We start from the raw sequence: 24,554 nt of genomic DNA on the forward strand, positions 1-24,554 counted from the left end.
CCTTTTTAAAAGTAATTTTTTATGTTTGTCAAACACTTTCAAAGTTAAAAAATTAATTTAAAAACAAATTTAAACAACTTTTAAGCAAATTCAAACACAATCTTTATAAAATATATTAATTAGAAATAAAATGTTGTTAATCATGTGTTTGATTTAAGATGTTAGGTTTATCTTGAATTATTAATTTCACCATTCATATTATAGCGAGATGGAAAAACCTGATAATTAATTCCGAGCACGGGGCTCCATTTCAACAGGCGCAACCCGGCATGACTCTATTTGGAAGACCGGCACTTCCATTTTCCACCGGAAAAATGTCAAAATTGATAGCATACTCCTTCTTTGCATCTCTGCTATTCATACTTCAATTTTCTTCTCCAGTATTATCTATCAGGAGGGATGTTAGTCTTCAAAACACATATACCTGTAGAACTACCGTTCAAGGAAGATATTTGATTGCCGATGATATGGGTCAAGTCTGTGATGCACTCTCCATTGATCCCCATACTCGCTGCTGCCGTGGGAAATCAGAGCGATTCTCTTGCAATGGTTGTAATCTCGTTTCACAATGTTGCGATTCCTATGAATTTTGTGTCTCTTGCTGTTTGAATCCGTCCAGGACACAAAAGGATCTGGCGGTAAATGTGAAGATATCTAAGCCCATAACAGCAGGGATGTATTCAAGTATTTTTGATTTTTGTACAGGAAGATGTCGTCATAATTCGGAAAGTGTGGTTCATGAAAACGCTTATCTCAGTGAATTTCATCATTGTTTTTCTATACCGTCTAATTCTTCTTCTGGCGGTGGTTCTGGTGTACAAACTGAAGTGAGGTTGGCTGGTATAAATGTTGTGATAGGAAGACAAGGTGAATCGTGTGATTCGGTGTGTAAATCTAGTGGTCAGTCTTGTGTTCCGAACAAATTTGTGTTGCTTAATCAGTGTGAAACGATGCATAAGTACTTGAGCTGTAAAGGTGGATGTTTGGCAAGTGTTGGAGCTGATCAGCCTGCTGAAGTAATTGATGATGCTCCCAGAGATTTGAACCCTGGAGCCTGCTTGTACACCTCGCAAGTGTCCGTGCTATCTTGTGATGGTTCGCATCAGCATACGAAGAGGCTATGCCCCTGCGCGTAGTGTGGTGAATTTCCCTCCTCCATATTTTTTCAATATATGTGTCTTACTTTCATTTTAGTCTGTTTTGGAAACAATGTCACTTTATATATTTAGTAATTCTTTTAACTCCAACATCCAACACGATATATTTAAGACCATAAGATTGAAAAGTATTCCTAGCTTTTTCAAAATTTTGTGCCAGTCAAACTAAGATACATATAGTTCCTTAGGTTTATGAGAAGTTAGTGAGGAATCTCATTTTAGATTGTTGAATTCCTTGTCATTAGACTCACAGTTTATCCATGACTAAGATGTACTTACTGTCGCCTAAGGATGTCCTCATTAAGGTTCTGAAGCGACAATTTCAGATGATGCTCTGCAATGCCTTCGAAGTTTGTTGGGTCTTTAAAGTTTTCAAATATTTATGGACAAGTTGGTTGTTTTTTCTGGTTTTCTTTCATATTTGGATTTATTTATTTTACTTAGAGCAGCTTATCGATCTTAATATTTACAAGCTTGGGTATGATCGTAACTTCTCCTTTCATGTAAGCTTTGTAATGTACATCTACATTGGAGGCCCCTTCATTTCCTTGCATATTGTCCACCAAATGCATGTTGGAGTTGGAGTTTGTGCCCCTTTCTGTTTCTTACTGATGCCTCATCCATTCCAACTGAGTGGAAACTCTTGGAAGTCCTTTCTTTTATGAGATTATTGAATGATTGGGAGATAGTAAGAGTTACAAAGTTCTTCAATGTGTTGGAAAACTTCAAAGGGACAACTGATAATGAAGATTTCATGATTTGGAATAATAATGTACGAAGGGATGCATAGTTAATTCAGCATGCAACATATTAAGCTCTACTGATCAACAAAATACATGCTGGCCTTGGAGGAATATTAGTCAAAGTTCCTTTTAAAGTAATATGTTTCTCCTCGTTGATGGTCAGAAAACATGCTTAACTTGTGGAAATCTGCCAAGAAGGGGAATCCGGTTAAGCTCAAGATGCTTCCTATTCAGGAGAATGTAGAAAATTATAGCCATTTGCTTTTGCACTGTAAAATGACAGGTTAGTTGTGGCAGATCTTTTTGAGTAAGATTGGCCTGAAATAGGTCATGCCAGAGCCTAAACTTTTATGCTGGAGCAATGTGGGGGCAGGGGAAGGCAGAAGAAGTGGTGAAAGTCTATTATAGCTTGTATATAGTGAACTGTATGGAGAGAGAGAGAGAAATGCAGGTGTTTTAAAACAGGAGCAGCTCTTTACAGAGAATTACGATAAATTGTATTCAGTCTTTGTATTTTTGGTGTAAAGAAAACTATGTAGAGGATACTGAATCAATGCTAGTGTTTTCTTTGTAGCAATCTTGTAAGAAGAACAACTTTTTTTACTTTTCTGAACTGTAAATATGGTGCCCAGCATTTCCTTAATGCTGATGAATACAATGTTACCATTCCCGTGAAAAAAAAGCTCCCTGGAAGTTCCTTGCGCCATCCGCTTCAGCTTAAAGAACATTACCATAGCTGCATGGGTACTATTGCAGCATAGAAAAAGGTAACAGTTGTTTTCCATCTCTTTCTCTCAATGGTAGCACCTGTTGCACGAGTATATCTTTCGTTTTAACCAGCCTCATGTGCTTCCACTCAAGTCCATCTACATTGAGAGGAACATGTGAAATCTGCTTCCAAGGCATCTCAAGATATGTTTGATTCTTGTAACCTATGTTGCTAGGACTCTTCAAAAATGCCGATGGGTGCGTGTCGAACACTGTTTTTGGAGGATCTGACATGGGTGTGGCAGCATTTTTGGAGAGTTTGAGTAACATACCCTGCAGCAAGATTTAACAGAAAATATACCTTTCTGTCAAGTGTCCAAGAGACTATTTGTATCATCCTCCCTTGACTTATCTGCAATAACAAAAGAAAATTGTTCAATCTTTAAATTTCCCAATCATTTAGCTTTCTCCTCATACTTATTTGCCATCCTGCTTCTGTGGATCATTTGCTTCAGTGTCTTGCACTAGCTGGAAGAAGTCTGTCACCATTCCTTAAGTGGAGTATTCCCTATACATGATCTATTCCAGAAGGAATTATTCTACCATACCTTAAAGCTGGTGCGTTATGAGTACTCTTGCCATTGACCTCTTATGTGCTTCCATATACCATATCCATGTCGACCAGTTTCATGGAGGTTCTCCATTTGTACATTCAACAACAACAACATACCTAGTGTGATCCCACAAGGGGGGCTTCTTCCTCTCCTAAATATCTTCAAAATGTTTCTCCCTCTCCTGAATACCTCAACAACTATTTCATTTGTAAATTTTTCGTTTTGCAGCCTCAGATTTTTTATGCTTAAATGACCCTCTTTTTGTGTCCTTGAATCTTGATTACATTGTGTGAGCTAATCAAATGAAATATATTTCTTTCTTTGTTACCTTGTACTTTCTAATTTATTTAACTTTTTTCCGATCTTCATCCTAATTCAGAATAATCACACCATATATGTAGGAAATGCATCTAATACACTGTTGAGGAGCACCAATCTTCCAACCAAAGAGCCAATTGGTGGCACTATTTTGTTCAGACTTTGTTACCATGAGTTCCATTCACAAAACTGGTATAATTTGTTGAGTAATGTTTTCTTTTCTAAATGTTCGGCGACTGTTATTTTCTTGTTAAAAAAAAATGTTTTCGTGTTATCTCTTTTCTGAGTGTGGGTGGATGGGGTGTATGATACAGTTAAAAAATATTCTGGAGGAAAAGGAAAAAGTTGCATGTAGCTTGGAGTTGAGGTTCAAATTATATTCAGAGTCTTATCAGGATTCTTAACATCTTCCTCCCATAAAATAGAGATGCTATTCTCGTTTATCTGTGCTAGCTCAAGTTCACAGGATCACCCCCTTGTTATATTTTTCCCTCTAATTTATTTCTATGCCATTGTCTTCTTCTGAATAACAGATTTGCAACAGCTCCATTTTGACCTTATAACTGCTACAACTAACTGAACACATCACTGTTTTTCTTTCCTCTCTTTAGGTTATTATGATAGCATTCAACAGACTTGAGTTGGACCATGGGAGGCCTAACATCACACTAATTTAGCATCGTCTTTACCATATATTCTTTCCAATCAATAACAATATCATAACTGACTAGAAATATTTTTTTGTGCAATGTGTTCTTCCTCGTCTCTCTTTCTCTCTTTAGAATCCTTAAGAAACTAGAGAGCTCTCGTTGACTGTTGGGTAACATATGTAGAAAACCATATTCTTGTGTAGGTTCTCTACTTCCTGGTATACATCTTGAATATAGGAGTTTTTACCACAGTGATAAAATAATTTACTTTATAAAAAAAATAAAAAACACTCATGTTCACTACTCTAAGAAACAAGATAAGTACCGACTTGACTGTAATTAAAGTGGAAGGAGACTATATGTCTTGGTGCTAGACATGATTCTGAGTGGAAGATATAGAAGATAACTGGGGAGGAATGAAATAGAAATAGGGTATGACTTGTACATCGAACATTGTTGGGTTGGAAAAAGCAAACCAGGCTTGTGTTTCTTAATTCTCTTTCAGAAGAAAATTGAGGCAGTTGAATCAGAGAGTGAACCCCCACCCCTCCACCCCCAGCTGTACATACAAAAGAATTAAAGTGGAAGATAGTTATAATATAACTATGATGAAGAACGTAGAAACAGTTATATGGAGAAAAACTGAAAAAGGATAATATGAACATATCAGATTTTTCTTAGTGGATATCTCTGTTTCTCTATAAATTTGTTTGTTGCTTTTATGTAATTCTTGATGTTTTCTTATTCTTTGAGATGGACAATTTTTTATTAGTAATGCTCTTTCATTAAGCATCTCAATGTTTTCGAAACAATGAGCTTATTGCTTAATGAATTTTAAATAGTATACAGTTCTGAGTTTGGAGTTGTGGATCAAAAGTTGAATTTCTTGGTTCAGAGTTTAATCTAACACTAACATCTATCCTCTATATTTTGGGTTAATGATGTCATTCACTTATTTTACTGCTTGTAATTGCCCATCAGATGGTGAATCTTTTAGACAGGCTTTATTGTTATAATTTTTTGTTGAGAACCACTTTAGCTGTGGAATTGGGTTTCTTGAAGAGGCGTATCCGATTTGGAAAGAAGTATTACTTTCAGCAGCTGTTAATTGTCCCCAAATGATGTAATTTCTTTTGTTAGTGAAATCTGGCTTGTGCAGTATCTTTGCACTTTATGACCAAATCTCAATTGTTTTGTTTGATTATACTGGTTTTTTCATCTTTAGATAGCTTTTGAAATAAGGGAATTATAACTTTTGATGTGCAATTGACTGATCCCTGGAACCACATTTCTTTATAAGTAATACGTGGATAGATATAGCAATTCTTCCTTTCGATGATGAGGGACGGACAAAAGATCTGCTTTCATCTAAATATCTGATTCGGAATGTGATATTGAGGTTCAGATTATTTAGAAAAGAGGTCAATCGGAGGGGAGAACATTCGAATGATTGAATTGATGACTCTGTTTAGATCTCTTTGACTGGAACCTAAAGGAGACTTTGATACTCTTAAATCTTTAGACCTCAGACTTTGATATTTTAGATAGGTAACGTTGCCTTATTTTAAAATTTGTTTTTCAATCGTCGACTTTCGTGCTGATAAAACTGTTAGACAGCCTCTTCCTTTCTTGCATTACTTTCTTCTTCTGCTGTTTTATGGAATTTATACGTGAATTCTCTTTGAGATGTGTGCTCCTTTTGTAGCCTCTGGTACTGTTAAGAGATGGCTTGTTTGTAAAAGGATGAAGATTGTCTAGGCATAATATTCATCTGCTGCTTTAATGCTCCTGTCCCCGACTCCAATGAAAAATGGTCTACACCGCAGCAAGAAAATATATATAGTTGGTTCCTGAATGTTCTATCTGCCAGGGCAGATATCTTGAACTGTTTTTTGATTTAAAGCTTGCACTTAAGTACCGCTTTATTGGCTCTTAAGAAATCATTAAGCTCTATTTTATATGCCAGAGTAGGGGATGGTGAAAATTGCTCTCTGCATCATTTGAATGTCGGTGGCTGCGACCAAATTGGGATATGCCTTGAATTCAGTTGCTTGGATGTGAGTGTTCTCCAGGTATGTCCACTTATACCTGCTCTTCTACAGTCTGATAAACATTGCATTGATGCAAAGCCTCTGCGCGTATGCTTAACATATCTAAGTTCATTAGGCAATTACATAAATTGATTTAAGGTGATCAGGTAACAACTGTAGTTTCATTACAACTACAGTACTTAATTGATATAAGCTTAAACTGGTTGATTCCTTACGAATACCAGCAGTTGATAAGTGGATGGAATCTTTGTATAACACATGCAAGTATTGCTTCACTTAAAAAGAATTTGTGTTTGAATCTTCATTCAGCACGGAAACTACCTAAATTTTGATAGGATTTGGGGGATATGGCCTTGGTGGAACTAGGTGAAGGATGCCCCTTGATTATGGATACTGTGATGTTGCTCTGTCGTCAAATAAAATGAGTTAAAGTTATTATGTGAACAAGTGTACCTTGTCGGAAATTTGTTACACGGTCTATTTCCCTGATGTTAACGCTACTGGAATAGCCATGGTGATAGCGAATTGCACAAATATAAACAAGTTTCTTGTAGAGAAATGGAAAGTGAGTCCAAGGACCCAAAAGGAGAGAAGAATCCATAATCATTCATCTCCTATCTCTGTAACTGTGTAGACTATTATGTTAGATAGCCCGTTTAAGATAAAAATTTATCCGCCATAGAACAGTCCTAGTGTTGTGTAGGTTCATACAATTTGACCCACGCATGAAGATTATGACTGTCACCAACATGGATTGTGGTGCATTAATGGTGAAACTGCTTCGCTCTCAACAATAGATCTCGGGTTCGAGTCGTGGGTAAGGAGAAAATTTTGTTGTAAGCGCCACCCTGACTGGGCTCAGCAGTGCGCGATCCGGATTTAGCCAGAGCTCCTATGCAGGCTCCAGACACCGGATGAAAGAAAATAAAAATAAAAAAAGAAAGATAATAAGTGTTTGGACGTAATCGTATGCTGTCATAATAGTCGTGTCATTAGAAGCACGCTTAGGCATGGGAAGGTAGCCCCATGCATTTTTATATTTCTATTACCTCATCAATACGTTATACGAACCTCTTCTCTCTCTTTTCAAATTTGAAAATAAAATAAAATAGATAGAGATGAGAATTTCCTTTTGAAAAATTGAAAACTTCGCTAGAGCTCAAATAAATAAAACAGAAACATGACTGTATAAATGATTCATAAGAGGTTCAAAATTTTCTCTAGGAGTGAAACACAAGTGGTGTATATCTATATGCATTATCATAATATATCAATTCACCTTAAATTTTTCAATCTAAACTCTAAATGATTATTAACATTATAAATAAATAAGACAAGTAAAAATAGTAGTCCTTTACTTCCACCGTATATTTTTTCAAACCTTTTCCTCGCTCACACCACTTTAAGATAACGAATTCAGAATTTAAACTCGATATATTAAGCATTACAATTCACCTATTTCCCGTCAACGTAAAAGTTTGAAACACCACAGTTCCGGCTGCTGGGAATTCATCAATGGTGCAATTCCGCCGTTTCATCCCCAGTGGCTCGACAGCTTTAACAATTCTGGTAGAAATCTCACTGCTGCTGCTGCTGCTCGAACACGAAATGGACACTGACATTGTCCCCGGTAGGAAAACCTGAACAACCTTCTTCAAGATCCTATCAATGTCGTCCTCATCATAAACTGATCCCACACACTCATAGCTCGCGTAACTAAAACCGTCTTCCGGCGTCACATGAATCGTAGAGTAGCGATCTCCATCAATCCCATTCATGGAGTATCCACAAGGATCAAAAGCAAATTCACAAATCAAAGCACTCGGAATGATTTCTCCAATTCCGGTCACCTCCGTCATCTGTTTTCCGGTTGTATCCGGATTCTTAAAAAACTTCCGGGCAAGTACCAGGTCGAGATCCGTCATACAAATTTCCACGGTATACTGATCGTTGGGAATTGGGATTGGGTAAAACTTATCACAAGCAGAGAAAACATGCCATGAATGTGAAGTGAATTTCGATGGCATAACAGAGGCTTTTCTGTAGCAAAGATGATTAGGTAATTGATCCTGCAAATAAGAGATTTCTTCTTTGAAACTTGTGTGTGGATACGGCTGTGCTTTGGGGAAAATGTAATTTCCTCGAGTGTACCTACACTCTGTTATGATAAGTCCCATTTGGCACGCGAAATGGATGAACGGACGGATTGATTTCAACAACTGGGTGGTTCCACAAGTTTTGATGATTATTTTGGTAGGATATACAAAGAGGCTTGATTCTGATAGTACGTAAGAATCAAAATATTGATTCGAAACAGCTGACACCACTGTGCACTGCACAGCATGTAGTACTTGCTCCAAGGAATCAAAATCTAGTTGCCGGAGACCTCCCATTTCGATCGCAGGATCATCGCCAGAGAAGTGTATCTCAAGTCTCTTCTCAAATCCTTCAAATCCAGAAGCAGCCATTGATGGAATGAAACTTCCAATCAACTAAAATTAACCCGAATGATTTTGGCTGGAAAACAGGGGATTCTAGTAGTGAATATTTTTGTACAAATGCTGCTATACTTCTTATTTTTTTGAGTAGGTAGTGAAGATGACTAAAACTGGAACAGGGAAGTAAGTATATATAGGTGAAGAAGATTGTGTGGGGGTGGGGTGGGGGAGATTGAGATGGGGGCATGCACCACGATAAGTTGTAGTCCCATAATGATGGGCTTTAATGTATACGATTCAAATTTAGTCGAAACTTCAATGCGGACTTCAATCTAGGGAAAAAAAAAGAGGAGAGATGGAGGGCATGGTGACGAGGCAACCAAGAATAATGATCTTAAGCCAAAAAAATGAATACAAGATGATGGTTATTTTTTTGCGTGAGAGATCTTTTTTCAGACAACATGAATCCATATTTTTCTTGTTCTTTTTTTTCTTTTTGAAAGTTACTCATCTGTTGCCATGCAGTTTGCGTCGCAGTGACTCATCAATTAAAGTGTTTTCAATTAAAAAAATTATTTTTGTTTCTTAGAGCTAAAACTTGAAATAAATTTACTCATCCACCAATAATTCTAGGTAAATTTTAATTCAACTTTAATACTTGAGTACATTTCCATCTCTCAACTTTTAACTTTCCCGACAAACTAATTGGTAATAAGGTTTTGATTAGATATTAGAAAGGTTCTGGTTTTGATTGTTTTCTTATAAAAAATAAAAAAACTTCATCTGATCTGATCGATGTGGTATTTAATAGAATTTCACTGGATATTTTGTTGTATTTGTCAATGTGGAACAATTGGAATTTTTTTTACATTCAGATTTCTAAACTTTAACGTGAATTTAGACACAAAAGCTTTAAGTTTCTTGAAATAGATTTTATATATGCGAAAATTACAATCACAAAAATTAACAATTTATATTAGAATAAATTCAAACATAATTCAATTACGATCTACGTCCCACCTATAATTCAAACAATTTATATTAGAATAAATAGGCTCGTATAATATGTCACAAATATTATAAATATGATCTTTCGGAGTACAATAGAAAGACGGTGCACAAGTCAAAATACCCCAACTGCCGTACTTCACCCGTGCATTCAAATGAAAATGACAAGTATAACATTATTAACTATTCTTTAAAGAAAATTATTTTTAAAAAAAACGTCCATGATGATATATATCTCAAAAAGTAAAACTAAAGGGGATTTGGTTATATTATCCAACTTATGACAGTATAATAAAGGGATAATGCACAAGTTTCCCTTTAATCTATGTCCGAAATTTCAGAGACATATTATATTATACTAAGGTTTTTCTGAACTTATTTTATTAATAATTTTGTACCCCTTTTCGGCCTACGTTACACTATCTTATGGGTTCAACGTTGGTTGACTTTTTTTTAAGCTAGTGTTACATAGGCCGAAAAGGAATAAAAAATTACTTATAAAATAAGTTCAGGAAATAATAGAATCTTAGTATAATATAAATGTGTCTCTGAAATTTCAAGCATAGGTTGAGAGATTACTTATTCATTTTTTCTATAATAAATAAATAGATATATTTGTATATGGTTGACAATTATAGAGAGACCAAGGTACACTCGTAAATCACGTGGTGTCTTAGAAGAAGAGGGACACAATTATAAACAAAAGTGCTTGAATACATGACAACAATTATTGTATATATTAAGCTATGCCAAGGCATGCAAAGCCTTATATATTAGATGTTCTCAAGTGGACACACGCAATTAGCCAAAGCACTAGAAAACAAAACAAAAAACTAAGTATAAAGCTAGAAAACAAAAAAATAGAAGTATAAAGCCAATTCATTCAAAGACGGAGCTAAGTGAAAGTTCGTGGATTTAGAAAATTCAATAGCTTATTTATATATATATATATATATATATATATATATATATATATATATATATATATATATTTGTGAAACTCTTGATAAAATTGATTAATAGCTCAATAATAAGAAAGGGTTATGAAAATGTTTTCCCCACTAGTGTTTTGGATATAAAAATATTTACTCTTCTATCTTAAAATTTAGAACTCTCAGTCTAGGCTCTGTCTCTGCTTATCGCTTGCCTATTAATATCTTTTTTTATAGTGCTATCATTTACAACGTCTTTTTTAGAAAAAAAACATAATTAAAAAATTGTTTTTTACCAATTTAATTTTTTATATAATCAGATCATTTAGAAAATATCTATTATATAATTATAATAATTTGCAATTTGCTTGCATTTTGTGATTTATAGCTTACTTCTTATCCTATATTAATTTACACCCTAATCTCTTTCCTTGATTATAAAACCACAAAAATATATTATTTTTGTCTAACAATATACAAGGCATGGTGGGTGGCATATTACCCATATATTAGTGACCACATCCAGCCACTCTATTGTGCATGCGTACCAACAAACCTCCCTTACAAGTCTCATACATCTACACGTATTACCCATCACCCACAACATACTATAATATATACTTATCTTCCAATTGCATCTCTACCAAAAAGTAAACTATTAATTAAAGAAAAAAATCATATATATATATCCCCTCCAGCAAATTACAAACTTTTTTCTTCTACATATTGTTTTATTATTATACTAAATTTAATTAAAGACTGTGTAGGGTTTTTAAAAAACTTAACCAGAGATGTTTGGATGTCTTTGTGCGGAGATGTGAGAGGTTTGGTCGTTGATGGCTTTAGGAAAAGCAGAGATAGATCAAATTTAGAAAAAGTAATTAGACATGACATGACATAGTTTCAGCTTATCAAGAACATGATTTTAGATAGAACATTGTAAAGAACGCAGATTATAGTAGAATGTTGTAAACAATAATTATTGTGTTATGTCTATTATTAGTACATATTAATAGTATTGCTCTGATAGTTTCTTGTCTAGTCGATTTTTGTTATGTTTTATTTCTTGTAATTTGACCATCATAATGTTTTCTCATAATTATTGTCATGTTACTATATATACCTCTATTGTTTTTTTCTTTTGAATGTCTTTGGATAATTTTTTTAAAAAATTAATAATTTATCGAGAATAATTTCTCTAGATTATTATTATCCTAGTATATAGGTTCTTTTTAGGTACATATGGAATAAATAAATCCGACATGGATTGTGCATTGTACCACGTAAACGAGACATCATCTTGACTCTTGTATATGTGTGTCGACACACTACGTAGCCCACCAATGGCCATACGTACGGAACCTTTAATACTTTCTATGTTTGTTTGACCATAATCAACGCAGGCAAAGTCAGAATTTTATTTTATGAATTTTAAATTTTATAATAGTCATGATTTTTAATACGCATTCAATAATAATTGTTTAATATACTATTTTAAAATGTCTAATAATAAATATTTTAATAAAAATACACTATTAAATTTGATCAAATTCATATATGGACTTCTAGCTTAAATGGATAAGGAGATAATTACATGGATTTTGGAGATCGAGAGTCACTTTAGCTGCCGTATTTAATGAACTCTTTGTGTCCAACAATTATGGACGGAAAAATACACTATTTATATATAGTTAAAATATTATTTTATGTATATATAGTAAATATTGAATACCCTTCGATTACTCTGCGTGTCTATTTCTATGAATTTTGGACCTCCTTATTGAAAATCCTTGTACTTTATTGATTTTGTACATTATATAAGAAAAATAAATTGACTGGTACTTTTAATACATCACCCTTTGAATGTAATTTAATACAATGTTTTGAATAAATGTAATAGGGAAATGATTATAACTAATGATAAGGGTAAATTAAAAAGTATAAAATTATCAATTGATTTCATCAAGTGAACAAATATTATTAAACATTTCAAAATAGTATAATAAATAATTATTGTTAAACGGTCGGACTGAGAGAGTAATTGCTGCATGCGCAAATTTTCCCATATTTATATATAACAAAATATTCAAATTTGACTTAAGATTATATTATTAAAAAAAACTATTGGGTCATTTTTTATATCTAAGCATTATATTTTTTAAAAAATATAGAAGGAGCAAGCATCAGCATTTTATGAGTACTACTGTTTCATGCGCGCATATTTGGTGCAGTGGTACCCACACTCTATCGATTGGCATGTGCTAATAAGATTAATTTATTTTCTTAATTAAATTAACTAATTTAATAAAAAATCAAAATGAAAACTACGTAAACATGATTAAGTGATAATTATGTTTATGAAGAACTAGTTCATTTGATTAGATTGAATTTAAGTGGTAAAAAAAATACCTTTTTAAGTGTTTGAGCTACCTAAATATATAATTTGTTTGAATAAAACTATTTGACATGAAAATAAACCCGTTGATGTATTTAGTAAAAAAAATGTTAAAAGTGTTAAAATGACTGAAATATACATTTAATACTAAAAATGAGCATGTTATTGCCATATTTTAAAATTTAAATCAACTCAAACACAAATTAATTTGTGCATTGTTTCAATTCAGAATTGATTGTATTAGATTTATTTTTGTTAAACATAAATTATTTATCGAAAGAACATACAATAATTGTTATTTTAATTAAATTTAATATCCTCCCCCATATATAGTTTAATTTCCATTTGCATTCTGATTTAGTATGATAATTTTAAAGTATATCGTGTGAAACTAAATAGTAGTGTAATCTATGCCTAGTTAGTTTATTTTGATAACACAAAATTCAAAATTCAAATCTTAAAAATTTAGTTATGTCACGTAAACTGAAACGAGAGGAAAGTGTAATTGAATTTGGATGCAAGTTACATAGATGGATATGTGGCGTAGCTATATGGTTGCAGAGTGTTTAATTGAACACCCTTCATCGAAAAAAGAATACCATATATATATGTAAAATAATACACAAAATGATTAAATATTATATAACTGCACCTTTAACATAATAATTTGTTATTGCTTAATAATGCTTATGTGTTCGAATCTGACTTGTTATGCATATTCATGCCATGCTAGACACTATTGAAACCAGATGCAAAATTTTAGGAGTTTGAATTACACACTTGACATATCATTAAAATTAGACTCTATCCCCATAACTTTTGTATATAACAATATATTGATATGATTGTTAGAAACGTGGTAGATTTATCGAAGCAGGCAAAGACATGTTTTGACCTTTCAAGTAGTATCGATATTATATTGTCCTTAATTTACAAGTACAATCTTATTTCTTCATCCCCCCCCCCCCCCCACCTAGACATGCAAACAACATCATGCTCTTCGGATCGTTTGACAGGATTATTATAATTAGAGTTGTTCATGGTTATAATTTTAGAAAAAAAATTGATTAAAAATTGATATTTGGTTGGGTAAAGTTAGATTTGGTCTAAATTTTGAAAGTCAATATTATTGATTTGGTTTTGATTTTCCTAAAATAAACCGCATAAATAATTAAATCGAACCAATAAATTAGATATATAAATTTAATTATTTATATATTATTCATAAATAAAATATAAATATTTTATTAAATTTTAATTAACATAATGTATTTAAGTTTACAATTTTCTCGAGCCTAACACTTTAGCTCAACTATAACAATCCTAAGTCCAAATCCAAGTCCAAGTCAATTAAAATTCATTTTTGTCTACTTCACATAAAATAGTCACACTTTCTCTTAATTGAAAAACTTTGTTCGTATAATGACAGCTCTAATATTGGTTAATTGCTTAATTGAACCAACAATATCTTTTCAATGGATTGTTCATGTGCTAAATGTTTATGTCTATCGGCGTAAGTCCTCAAAAAAATTATTGTTACTTTCAAACCAAATAAACCAGGAAAAACTAAATCAAATCGACGATTAAATTATTGGTTTGATTTGATTTTAGAAATTAAAAATATCGACTTAATTGATTTGATTTTAATTTTAATCAAATAATCAATTCAAATCAAACAAAAACATCCCTAATTATAATACACCTCATTTAGTATTATTCTTATATTCTAATATACATCCTATTCATTTAATACAACAAACAAGACCAAACTGTCGATAAAAAATAACAACACTAGTAATACATTTTATAATTCATTAGTATTATATATTATTAAACATCTCGGGCCATAAAATTTGACATGAATCGAATACTTTTTAATCTGAATTTTTATTATTACTTTGTAATTCTAGTACAACTAAATGATTCCTCTCTTGGTTTTCTTTCTCTATTAGGCCCCTAGTGTTTCATTAGTGGAAACAAAAAGTAATTAAGAAAATGTATGTGCTAGCTTTTTAATTTGTTGAATCATATATATAAAAATTAGGTTTAGCATCGACTAGTTATAGGCTCAAGGCATGCAGATACTTCTCGATAAGAATGTTCACGATTTAATATATAGTATATAGAGAGAGTGTGTTCAGCTTGTATTAATATTAATGTTAAGTAGCCACAGCGACATCATGCAATTAAAAATTCCAAAAAAATAATAATCTTGTTTAATCACAATTAATTATACACCGATTATATTTATTTATAAGCCAATAACCATAATTTTACATTTATCTTAATAATACTTCCATAATCGACTTGTCGCATTGGTGATTAGAGTTGAATAAATTAATTTATTCAAGTCGGCGTTTGTATTTGAAGATATGAATTATTTTAGTGCATCAGTTACTATGCATGTAAATACTAATAAGTGCTTTTATTATCATGAATCATGATAAAAAAAAAAAAATATTCAAATCTCGTTGAAATATTTAAGGATAAAAGGTCGCACCTCGTTTTCGCTTCTTAAAACATTGACATGGCCTATATTTCAATTATTTTATCATTTGAAATAGAGATAATTATTACAAACACATTTAATTTTTTTTTTCTTTAAGTTTCATATCTAAATTATTAAGAGTTTGAGTTTTATATTTAAACTATCACTTTTTAGTTTGAGAAACACACTTTTGTGTTAAATGTGTCAAAATGCTCTTTAATCTTGCGGTCTTAAACATGCCAATGTGGAAAGTTAAAGTTAAAATTAAACATGCCAATGTGGAAAGTTAAAGTTAAAATATTGCCAAAAAGCAAAGGGGTCATTTTTTTAGAAAAAACAAACTAAAAAGAAAATAAAAATAATTTTTTTTTTAACGGAAGGAGAAATATACATTGTTCACCTCATAAAAGTGAAATATATAAGTCCATGATATTATTTTGTGTAAATGTCGAAATTCTGAATATGAATGACAATCCACAAATTAAATCAAGTTGAAGGAATTTCTCTTTCTCCTTTTACCAGGTCATGAAACCTCTTCCAACAGTGTGTTTTTTATAGCCAAACTAACATCAAACAAGAAATAGAAGGGTTAGGAATGATCTCTGTAACATGACAGTGTTACACCATTTTAGTATGTCCTAAAGTTATAGATGTTAATCTGGTTCCTAATATTAACAAGCTCTTCGTAGAACTAGCTGAACTATCTGTAAAGAAATAGCAATCGGGTGTAACTCAACCTTAAAAGTTAACTTATATTCAAGGATCGTCCAATTTTATATAAGAAAATCCATATTTTCCTCATCCCACCTGTGACTCAACACCCCCACCTTATGCTTAGGATTAGACATTAAATGGAGCCTAACATCAGTAAATCATAAATAGGATCCAACATCATTAAATCATGTAAAAATGGTGAAACGAATTTAACTCTAATACTATATAAAAATATGTGGATCTTGTGTCTAGCTCTATTCAGCCCAAAAACAATAGTGAACATGAACTGAAACGTTCTTGGATTTGATGTGACAAAATATATAGCACATGCGATTAGATCAAACTTCGAAAATTAGTCCACTTCTAAAAATATTTGAAGATTGTATTCTGATTTCAATCGTCGATTAAAGTTTGAAAGTAGATAGACCATTAACTTAAATAATATTAAACTCAGTGAATATTTATAGTATTGATAAGTATTATCTTACGATTTACAAGAAGAAACTGAAAATTTGCTCATTCGACATCATCTTCAGTCAGTTAATTAACAGAGCAGCACAACATCTTCTTCCCCTCCAACCACTGTACTAATTTCTCCCATAATTATTCCCATTCCCATATTTTATCATATATAGTAGTTAGTACTATACATATATATATATTACAATATTCCATTCCCATATTTTACAACAAAACCCTCCCAATATTGCTTGGATCAATAAAAATAAACTCATATTTTACAAAAAAAATTTAAGATAGATATAATTCTTTTTCTAAATTTCTCAAATTTTCAGACCTTTTCATCTTCTCCACATGTCTAAAAAATATCATGGAGAAATTAAGATCCCGAAAATTCTATTATTGTCGATTCGGATCAGATCGGGTCGGGTCGGATCATTTTAAGGGAACGTCATAACCGGATCCTCCTAGTGTTCCAGCCGGAGCAAGCGCCTCAAATCTCTACTGGCGAAGTCATCAGACTTGAAATCCTCTTGCTTTTTGTTGAAAAAGGAAGGCAACGGAAGAGCTCTAGGCGACGGTGAATTTGAAAAAGCTGAACCGGCGTAGACATCGGCCGAAGATAACCCGACCTGGATCTGCTTGCGCAACTTTTCGGGTTGACCCGGTCCGGTTCCATAAACGGAGTTCAGCGAATCCAAAGACTCGCCTCTCCTCAATATCGTTACCTGTCCCATAACTACGCCACCGTTAGACTTACCGGCGTTGAGAGTCGGTCTCAAATCATCGGAACTCGCAGATCTCCTCCTCATCAATGGCTCAGGTTGGTTTCTCACCTTCTTCTTCTCAGATCTTTCCTTTTCCGTTCTAACCACCTGTTTCCGGTTCCCATAAGAAGACCTAGAGCTAATATACTCATTTCCGTTTCCAAAATTATTTCTCCGACGATAACACACCGACGGTGAAACTCTGAACCATTGAGTTAATATATCCTGTGGCCGCAAAATCTCTGTTGCCATAATTTTTTTCGTATAATAAAAAAAATCAAATCGTTCAAAGCATGAAGGAGAACAAACAAATTCAACAGAGTTGTTGAAAATGGTAACAGGATTGAAAAAAGAAGGTTGAATAATTTCTGATTTTTCCTGTTCCTTGTTGTAAGGGAAGGAGGTAAATAGTTTTTTTTTTTTTTGGTGTATTGTTATTTATCTCTCTCAATTGTCAAGGAAAAGGGAAAAACAGTTTATCTTCTTTTGGTTGCTCGGTTTTGATTTTGAAATTTTTTTTAGAGGACAGAAGATTTAAATACAAAGAGGAGAGAGAAAAAGTATAGAGAAGATGTGGGGGCGAGGGGTGCGCGGATAATGGGTTCTTTTTATTGGGAGAATGGTGTATGCTTTTTTTTTTTTTAAGTTTTAATCCGTTAGGTTGAGTAGTTTTAATAAGGGAAAATTGTATATAATAGCAAATTAATAATATAAAATAAATGTAGTAGCTAGGGTTCGATTTAATTGTGTTCCATAGCAAACGTTTGCAAAAAATTGTCAATATCTCGATCCCCACTCTCCTCCAATCGCTCGCTCGCTTCCTCACCTTTTTTATACAAACACAAGTGTATACAAATTGTTTCTAATTGTATAAAGCAAATAAAATTGTATAAATACATATATTTTTGTTCTCATCTCTCCCCTCTTTCAGATCTCGCTCGCTACTCTCCCAAATCTCGCTTGCCACCCTCTCCTTTCTCACTCATACAAATAGAAGCGAAGTGTATAAATTGCATTTCTGTTTGTATATAAAGCGTGAGAAAATTGTATATACACATGCAAATACATATATTTTCCGTCCTATACACCTGTAATTATACAATATAAATACTCCCCTGCCCGGTTTCTTTTGTCTTTCTCTCTTTCTCGTTTTATATAATTTTCAAATTGTATCTAATTTCTCCCTTTCTTGTTTTATACAATTCGATTTAATTGTATATTCCTTGTCAAGTCTCTTTTGTCTTTCTCTCTTTCTCATTTTATACAAATTCAAATTGTATATAATCGTTCTATACACTTATAATAATATAATTCGTTTTATACACTTCGTTTTTATACAGTTCTCTGCCCAAGTGTCTTTCTCTTTCTTGTTTTATACACTTCGTTTTATACAATTTGCTTCAACTGTATATATATAGCGAATTATACAGTTTCTATGTTTGCTATGAAGCGCAATTAAGCAAACTTTGCTATAGCATACAAATATGAATCTTTTATTTGTTATATGTGAAAGTTGCCCTTTTAATAAACATAAAATTCCTAATTTATTTTCAAGTATTTTAAGTAAATGAAAATCTCCCATAGTTATATTTATCTTGGTTATACTTTTTTGACATAAGCTTTTTGAAATTGACATCATTTTATATTTATGTTCTTCAATTTTGAATATACGCATAAGATAATAAGGGTGGTGACAATGAGAGTTAACATCCAAAAACAAATATGTACTCAAAGTTGGATGATAAGGATAAATATATCAAAAAAAATATAGCGAAGAATAAATATAAATATTTTCTAAGAGTACTAGCATATGACCTTTTTTTCATTTTTAAAATAGAAAAAATAGTAAATATACCATGAACTATCGTAAATGGTATGTAGATACCCTCCGTCATATTTTTCGGACATGGTGCCCCTATCGTTCAAAACTAGAGTATATATGTCATTTACACTAACGAACATACATGTGTTATAATCTTATCCACCGACTCAATATTTATTAAATATCGAATCGATACTAAGACTGTGTCATGTGTCCCAATTTAGTCTTCCATTAGAGTGAAGGGAATATATGCTCTAGTTTTTAAACAACAGGGGCATAAATATTCCAAAAGTATAACGGAATGTATCTGCGTACCATTTACGATAGTTCTATAATATATTTATCCTTTTTCCCCTTTAAAGTGTTTATTCTTTTTATTTCAATTTATATGATTTATCTTTTTAGTCTCAAAAAGAAAAACACAATTTTATATTAATTTTACTTCTAATAAATGATTTAGAGCTACAAAATATTTATAACTTATTTCATATTACAAATTTCAGTTTTTTAAAAGGATAATACTTCACCAGAAATATAATACTAATATCAACAAGACAAAGGATTGATGAGTTATCCCATAGTAAGATTAATTTTTGTCGTACCTCCTATGAAATGGTACTTGAAGTGCATGATACATAATTTTTCATGTATAATTAGTTGATAATATTCATAAATTAATAAACTAAAATAGTTGGTTGCAATTTGTGTTTAGACAAATATTTTTTATGGTTGTAATAGAAAGAGAAAAGAGAGGGTGGGTTGTTTGTGGAGCTCAAATTTCTCATTTAAGGGTGACGTGTGTTCCATTCCTTCAGGCTATCGTCGATTAAATCTATAATTTTTGTTTTTGTTGATAATACCTGCCACGTTGGGGTCTCGATGAAATTATTGAGTTCGAAAATCATCATATTTTTTAAAAATATATTGTGAGGTGATAGCACTAACAATGTAGTTGAGGAAAAAAATTTCCTAAAATTTAATAGAGTAGTTGTTATTTTCATGCACGTAGGTTAGGGGACAAAAAGAAATCATGCACGTAAATATGGAGAAAACTCCGAATTTTGCTCATAGAGAGGAGGCAAGATTCAGGTAGACAGCATGACAACCACTATTTCCCTCTCATCTCCTTCAATATTTTCTCTCTCTCATTCATTTTTTGGTTTCTCTGGAAGAGGCTCTGATCCCTTCTCCCCTGCTTAGGCCACTCGGGGTTCAATTTTTGTTTGGCTAATTCATTGTCGTTTTCCCCATGAAAACTACTCGTGAACCATTTTCTGCCCCATGGTATCTTCTATTCTGATTGATTTTAGTTTCCCTTGGTATGACTTTTTACGAGGAAATGTTGTAGCTTATTTTTGTATATATTGTACCATTACCATGTAGGTTGCCAACGTAATTAATTTTGTTTATAATGCAAGATGTATGTATATATTTGTGTCGTTATGATGCAATGAAATATGCACATGAATTGTGGATGATATGAACAAAAGCTTATTAATTTTTATTAGAAATGTTTCTTTTTTGCTGTATATGCGTGAACAACAAATGTATTTTTATTTTATGGGACTGCTGTATTTACAACTTCGGATTGATCTTTGAGTAGTTTCTGCTAAGGGGGCTACAGATAGATCGAATTCAAAAGCATATATGTGTAAGAGAATAGAAGCTGAGAGGATGAGTTGAGTGTTGGCCTGAGATTTGAATGAAAATGGACGAAGAAACCATTAGCTTGATGTTTCAACAATCTCCCTACTACAATATATGTGTAAATGACTTATCGAAATAACTGATAGTTCTTACTGTGTTACAGTGAGAACCCCTCCAATGGAATCACGGAAAAGGGGCTCTCGAAGGTGGGGCAAAATAAGCTACTTTTTTGTGCTTCCATTTCTATCTCCGCTGAAGGTAAAACTATATTTCTTTACCTTGGATGTCTTTTTAGATCATACTACTCATCTTGATATGTTGGTTAGTCTGTGTGCATGTTTATCTTTGTAATATGTAACATATCATCATGTTATGCTAGAATTGCGGTGTCTCACTGTGGATGAAGGAAAAATAGAAAAGGATTCAACTGAAGAACCCCTGGACAAGGTTCAATCACGAGATGACGTAGCTGAGGACTCTATCAGAGATGCTTCCGAAGATGATGCAGAGTCTACAACTTCAAAGTCCAGCAACACTTCAGATTCAGATGGAAAATTTCAATCCCAGTGGAAAGGTTTCATTAAAAGACTAAAGATAACTTCAGCAATGCATTTGCATACTTTCCATCCTAGCATACCTTCGCTGCCTTCTATTAAGATGCTACCGAAATGGAAAAGTAAGAATACAGAACAGAGCATTCCAATGGCGCCTTCTCCTAATCTAGATGCTGATTTACGTCACTGTTTTCAAGCGCACTGGAAGAATTTCCCACTCTCGGATCTTCAGAAAGCTACCGGCAACTTTAGCCGTGGTATGAGTTTCTTCGTATCTCTACTATTTCATCTTTAGACGATTTAATTTATATCCAAATATCTGCAACTAAGGCTGCCAACTTGAAGGAAAATATCACTTTGAACTTCAGAACAACTCAATTTTTCAACTTTCAACTGCTTGTGTGTATGATGAGCTTATTTGTATCTCCGAAATGTTTAGTTTGTACTTTTATTTAGCAAATTACCCTATTAGCATATTGTGGTCCTCATTATTCTTTGTGTCATTCTCAAAGAAAACCTGATTGGTGAGGGAGGTTCATCTGAAGTATATAAGGGACATCTTAAAGATGGCCAACTGGTGGCAGTTAAAAGGCTGATCAGGGGAACTCAAGAGGAGATGACAGCGGACTACTTATCTGAGCTCGGAATTCTGGTACATGTCAACCATCCCAACATTTCTGGTGTTATTGGATATGGAGTTGAAGGAGGGATGCACCTTGTCCTTCCTCTGTCTCCACATGGGAGCTTAGCAAATCTGCTTAATGGTCTGTTCATCATTAGCTTCTTTTGAATTTATTTCTCCTGTTGATTCTTAACCGTTAATTAGTTTTCTCTATTATGCATTACTTTTTCAGGGGAAAAGGGTAAGTTGTCTTGGTGTTATAGGTATAATATCTCTCTTGGCACTGCTGCTGGCCTTGGATATCTCCACGAGGGTTGCCGGAGGAGAATCATCCACAGAGATATCAAGACAGCTAATGTTTTGCTGACGGAAGATTTTGAAGCTCAGGTATCTCTTTGAACAAGTACCTGTGAAGTTAAAAGCTATTGTATTATGTTTCAGAGTCGCTTTGTTGTCTGGCATGTGAACACCTTTCAGCAATAATTGAATGTCATTTGTAAGAATACCTTTCACTCAATACCTAATCTCTTGATGGAACCCTTTTTTTTTTTTACTTGTCCCAAACATGAAGTTTTCTTCAAACAGACGTAGTCCAAGAACAATTTAGTGCATTACTGATAAAATACTGTGTCATTTTTTTCTGTTTCATTTATTCGCTAATTAAGTTGTACTCTTCCCTTCAGTAGATCCATGGTCCATAGACTTCTATTAAAATAAAATCTACATGGGTTTTATTTTTCTTACATCAATTTGTGGCATTTTGATTTTCAACTATTAGTTTTCTGCAGATATCTGATTTTGGACTTGCAAAATGGCTTCCTGATCAATGGACTCACCTCACTGTATCTCAGTTTGAAGGAACATTTGGGTCTGTGGATCATAATCGCAACCAAAAAAACTTATATACTGTAATGATCTCCCATAATGATATATCTTTCTAAATTCCATGACAGATACCTCCCTCCTGAGTTCTTCATGCATGGTGTTGTGGATGAAAAAACAGACGTCTACGCCTTTGGCGTTTTGTTGTTAGAGCTCATTTCTGGACGTCCAGCTTTGGATGAATCTCGTAATAGTGTTGTGATGTGGGTATGCAATCATCTCAATTGTATGTCCTTAAGTGATTAGGAAGGAGATGTAGATTACAATTGCCATTTCTTCTGACAAGGGATCATACTAAAACTTACTATAATAACCCCCTGTTGCAGGCCAAGCCAATGCTGCTTAGTAAGAATCACAGTGGGTTAGTCGATCCATCACTTGGGGATGCCTATGACTCAGAACAAATGAATCGGATGGTTATGGTTGCCTCTTTATGTATACAGCAAGCTTCAACAGATCGGCCTCAAATGAGCCAGGCACGTTATCTAAAATCTTAGGGGCTACATAACCAGTATGAATTATAGTAACTAGAGCTTTTTCCAACTGTGCTTGGAATGTTAAGCTAATTCCAAGAGAACTTGGTTTCTTATTCTATAACATTAACATACCATGGCACAAGAAAGAAAAAAAAATATATGCATCTTTCACTAATTTGATGCATGTCATGATATGCAGGTTCAAGAGATGCTAAAAGGTACCAAAAGCATTCTTGAGAGAAAGAAAACATTCCAACGTACTAATCGTCAAGACGATATATCCCAAAAAGTTAATTTACTGCTTGACATGCCCTCACCAAAGTGTAAAGATGATCCAAATTACCAGCAAAGTCAGGCAGAGTTAGAGAAATATAATGTTAATCCCTTGTTACAATGAAGATCTCTTATGTGATCGATCTGAACACTCAGGACAAATATCTCACTGCCATGGAACTATCGGAATTCACAAGACACATGACAGGTTATTCGTGTTTTATTCTACCATAACTGATCTAATCACCGCATCCAGGTGAACTTCTACTGAGAAATCCATAATGAGAAGTGCGGCAAACAGTGTTTTCAAGTTTTGAAAAGTTTAGCAGGTTTGTTTGGCGACGTTGGCTGAAACATGTTAGACCCTACTAAACATTGAAATTTCAACATATTATAGGGTACATAGCACTTAGCAGATCCTTGTTCTGTTTGAGTGCATCCAGAAATAGGTTGAACCTGTGCATTTTGACATGGCTAGCTTAACACTACCTGTATTATTTTGTATAGTACATCCTTTATATCAGCAAGTGCAGATTGCTTTTTTAATAGGATTTAACTCAAGCATTGGAAGGCAAATGTGTTATTATTCGATTGTTTTTTGGCACGTTGCTCGAACTTCTCAAAAATGTTGACTGATACATATTGGATCTTCCAAATGTGGATCCACCATACCACCTGTATTCATGGATTAACAACTGCTTTGACACCAGTATGACATATTTTTGGAAAAATCTAGCAATAGAGGTTGTGCGAATATCAGTGGTTAGATTCCTACTAAAGATTTAAATCAATCCCATTGGAAGTTGGAGTCAATGATACTCCCCCGTTCCATTTTA

At 33.2% G+C, this 24,554-nt stretch overlaps 4 protein-coding genes and 1 long non-coding RNA gene across 7 annotated transcripts; 3 read left to right on the forward strand and 2 right to left on the reverse strand.

The window, feature by feature from the left end:
• The first annotated feature begins 188 nt into the window (after window positions 1-188).
• LOC101265037 (uncharacterized) lies at window positions 189-2,477 on the forward strand. The gene has a single exon (XM_004241014.5). The coding sequence runs from the start codon at window positions 270-272 to the stop codon at window positions 1,134-1,136; it is 867 nt and encodes a 288-aa protein (XP_004241062.1). The 5' UTR covers window positions 189-269; the 3' UTR covers window positions 1,137-2,477.
• A 51-nt stretch (window positions 2,478-2,528) lies between these two features.
• Window positions 2,529-7,308, forward strand: LOC138349155 (uncharacterized). Its single transcript, XR_011221765.1, has 3 exons — window positions 2,529-2,667; window positions 3,624-3,732; window positions 6,157-7,308. It is a non-coding gene; the product is annotated as an uncharacterized lncRNA (long non-coding RNA).
• A 97-nt stretch (window positions 7,309-7,405) lies between these two features.
• LOC101265343 (S-adenosylmethionine decarboxylase proenzyme 4-like) lies at window positions 7,406-9,022 on the reverse strand. The gene has a single exon (XM_004241015.5). It carries the CDS (start codon window positions 8,707-8,709, stop codon window positions 7,693-7,695), a length of 1,017 nt encoding a protein of 338 aa, XP_004241063.1. The 5' UTR covers window positions 8,710-9,022; the 3' UTR covers window positions 7,406-7,692.
• An 8,120-nt stretch (window positions 9,023-17,142) lies between these two features.
• Window positions 17,143-17,694, reverse strand: LOC109120477 (uncharacterized). Its single transcript, XM_019214302.1, has one exon. It carries the CDS (start codon window positions 17,692-17,694, stop codon window positions 17,143-17,145), a length of 552 nt encoding a protein of 183 aa, XP_019069847.1.
• Window positions 17,695-20,216: 2,522 nt separating this feature from the next.
• On the forward strand, window positions 20,217-24,294 carry LOC101265650 (receptor-like cytosolic serine/threonine-protein kinase RBK2). Of its 3 annotated transcripts, none has more exons than XM_019214161.3 (9): window positions 20,217-20,353; window positions 21,075-21,169; window positions 21,291-21,722; window positions 21,978-22,229; window positions 22,320-22,474; window positions 22,876-22,955; window positions 23,041-23,176; window positions 23,296-23,445; window positions 23,645-24,294. In XM_019214161.3, the coding sequence occupies exons 1-9, from the start codon at window positions 20,295-20,297 to the stop codon at window positions 23,840-23,842; spliced, it is 1,557 nt and encodes a 518-aa protein (XP_019069706.1). In that variant the 5' UTR covers window positions 20,217-20,294; the 3' UTR covers window positions 23,843-24,294. The 3 variants fall into 3 exon arrangements, with proteins under 3 accessions (XP_019069706.1, XP_019069708.1, XP_019069707.1); XM_019214163.3 differs by lacking the exon at window positions 20,217-20,353 and adding an exon at window positions 20,389-20,548; XM_019214162.3 differs by lacking the exon at window positions 20,217-20,353 and adding an exon at window positions 20,445-20,583.
• The last annotated feature ends 260 nt before the right edge of the window (window positions 24,295-24,554 follow it).

The sequence above is a fragment of the Solanum lycopersicum genome, chromosome 6 (genome assembly GCF_036512215.1).
Source record: "Solanum lycopersicum chromosome 6, SLM_r2.1".
NCBI classification, from domain to species: domain Eukaryota; kingdom Viridiplantae; phylum Streptophyta; class Magnoliopsida; order Solanales; family Solanaceae; genus Solanum; species Solanum lycopersicum.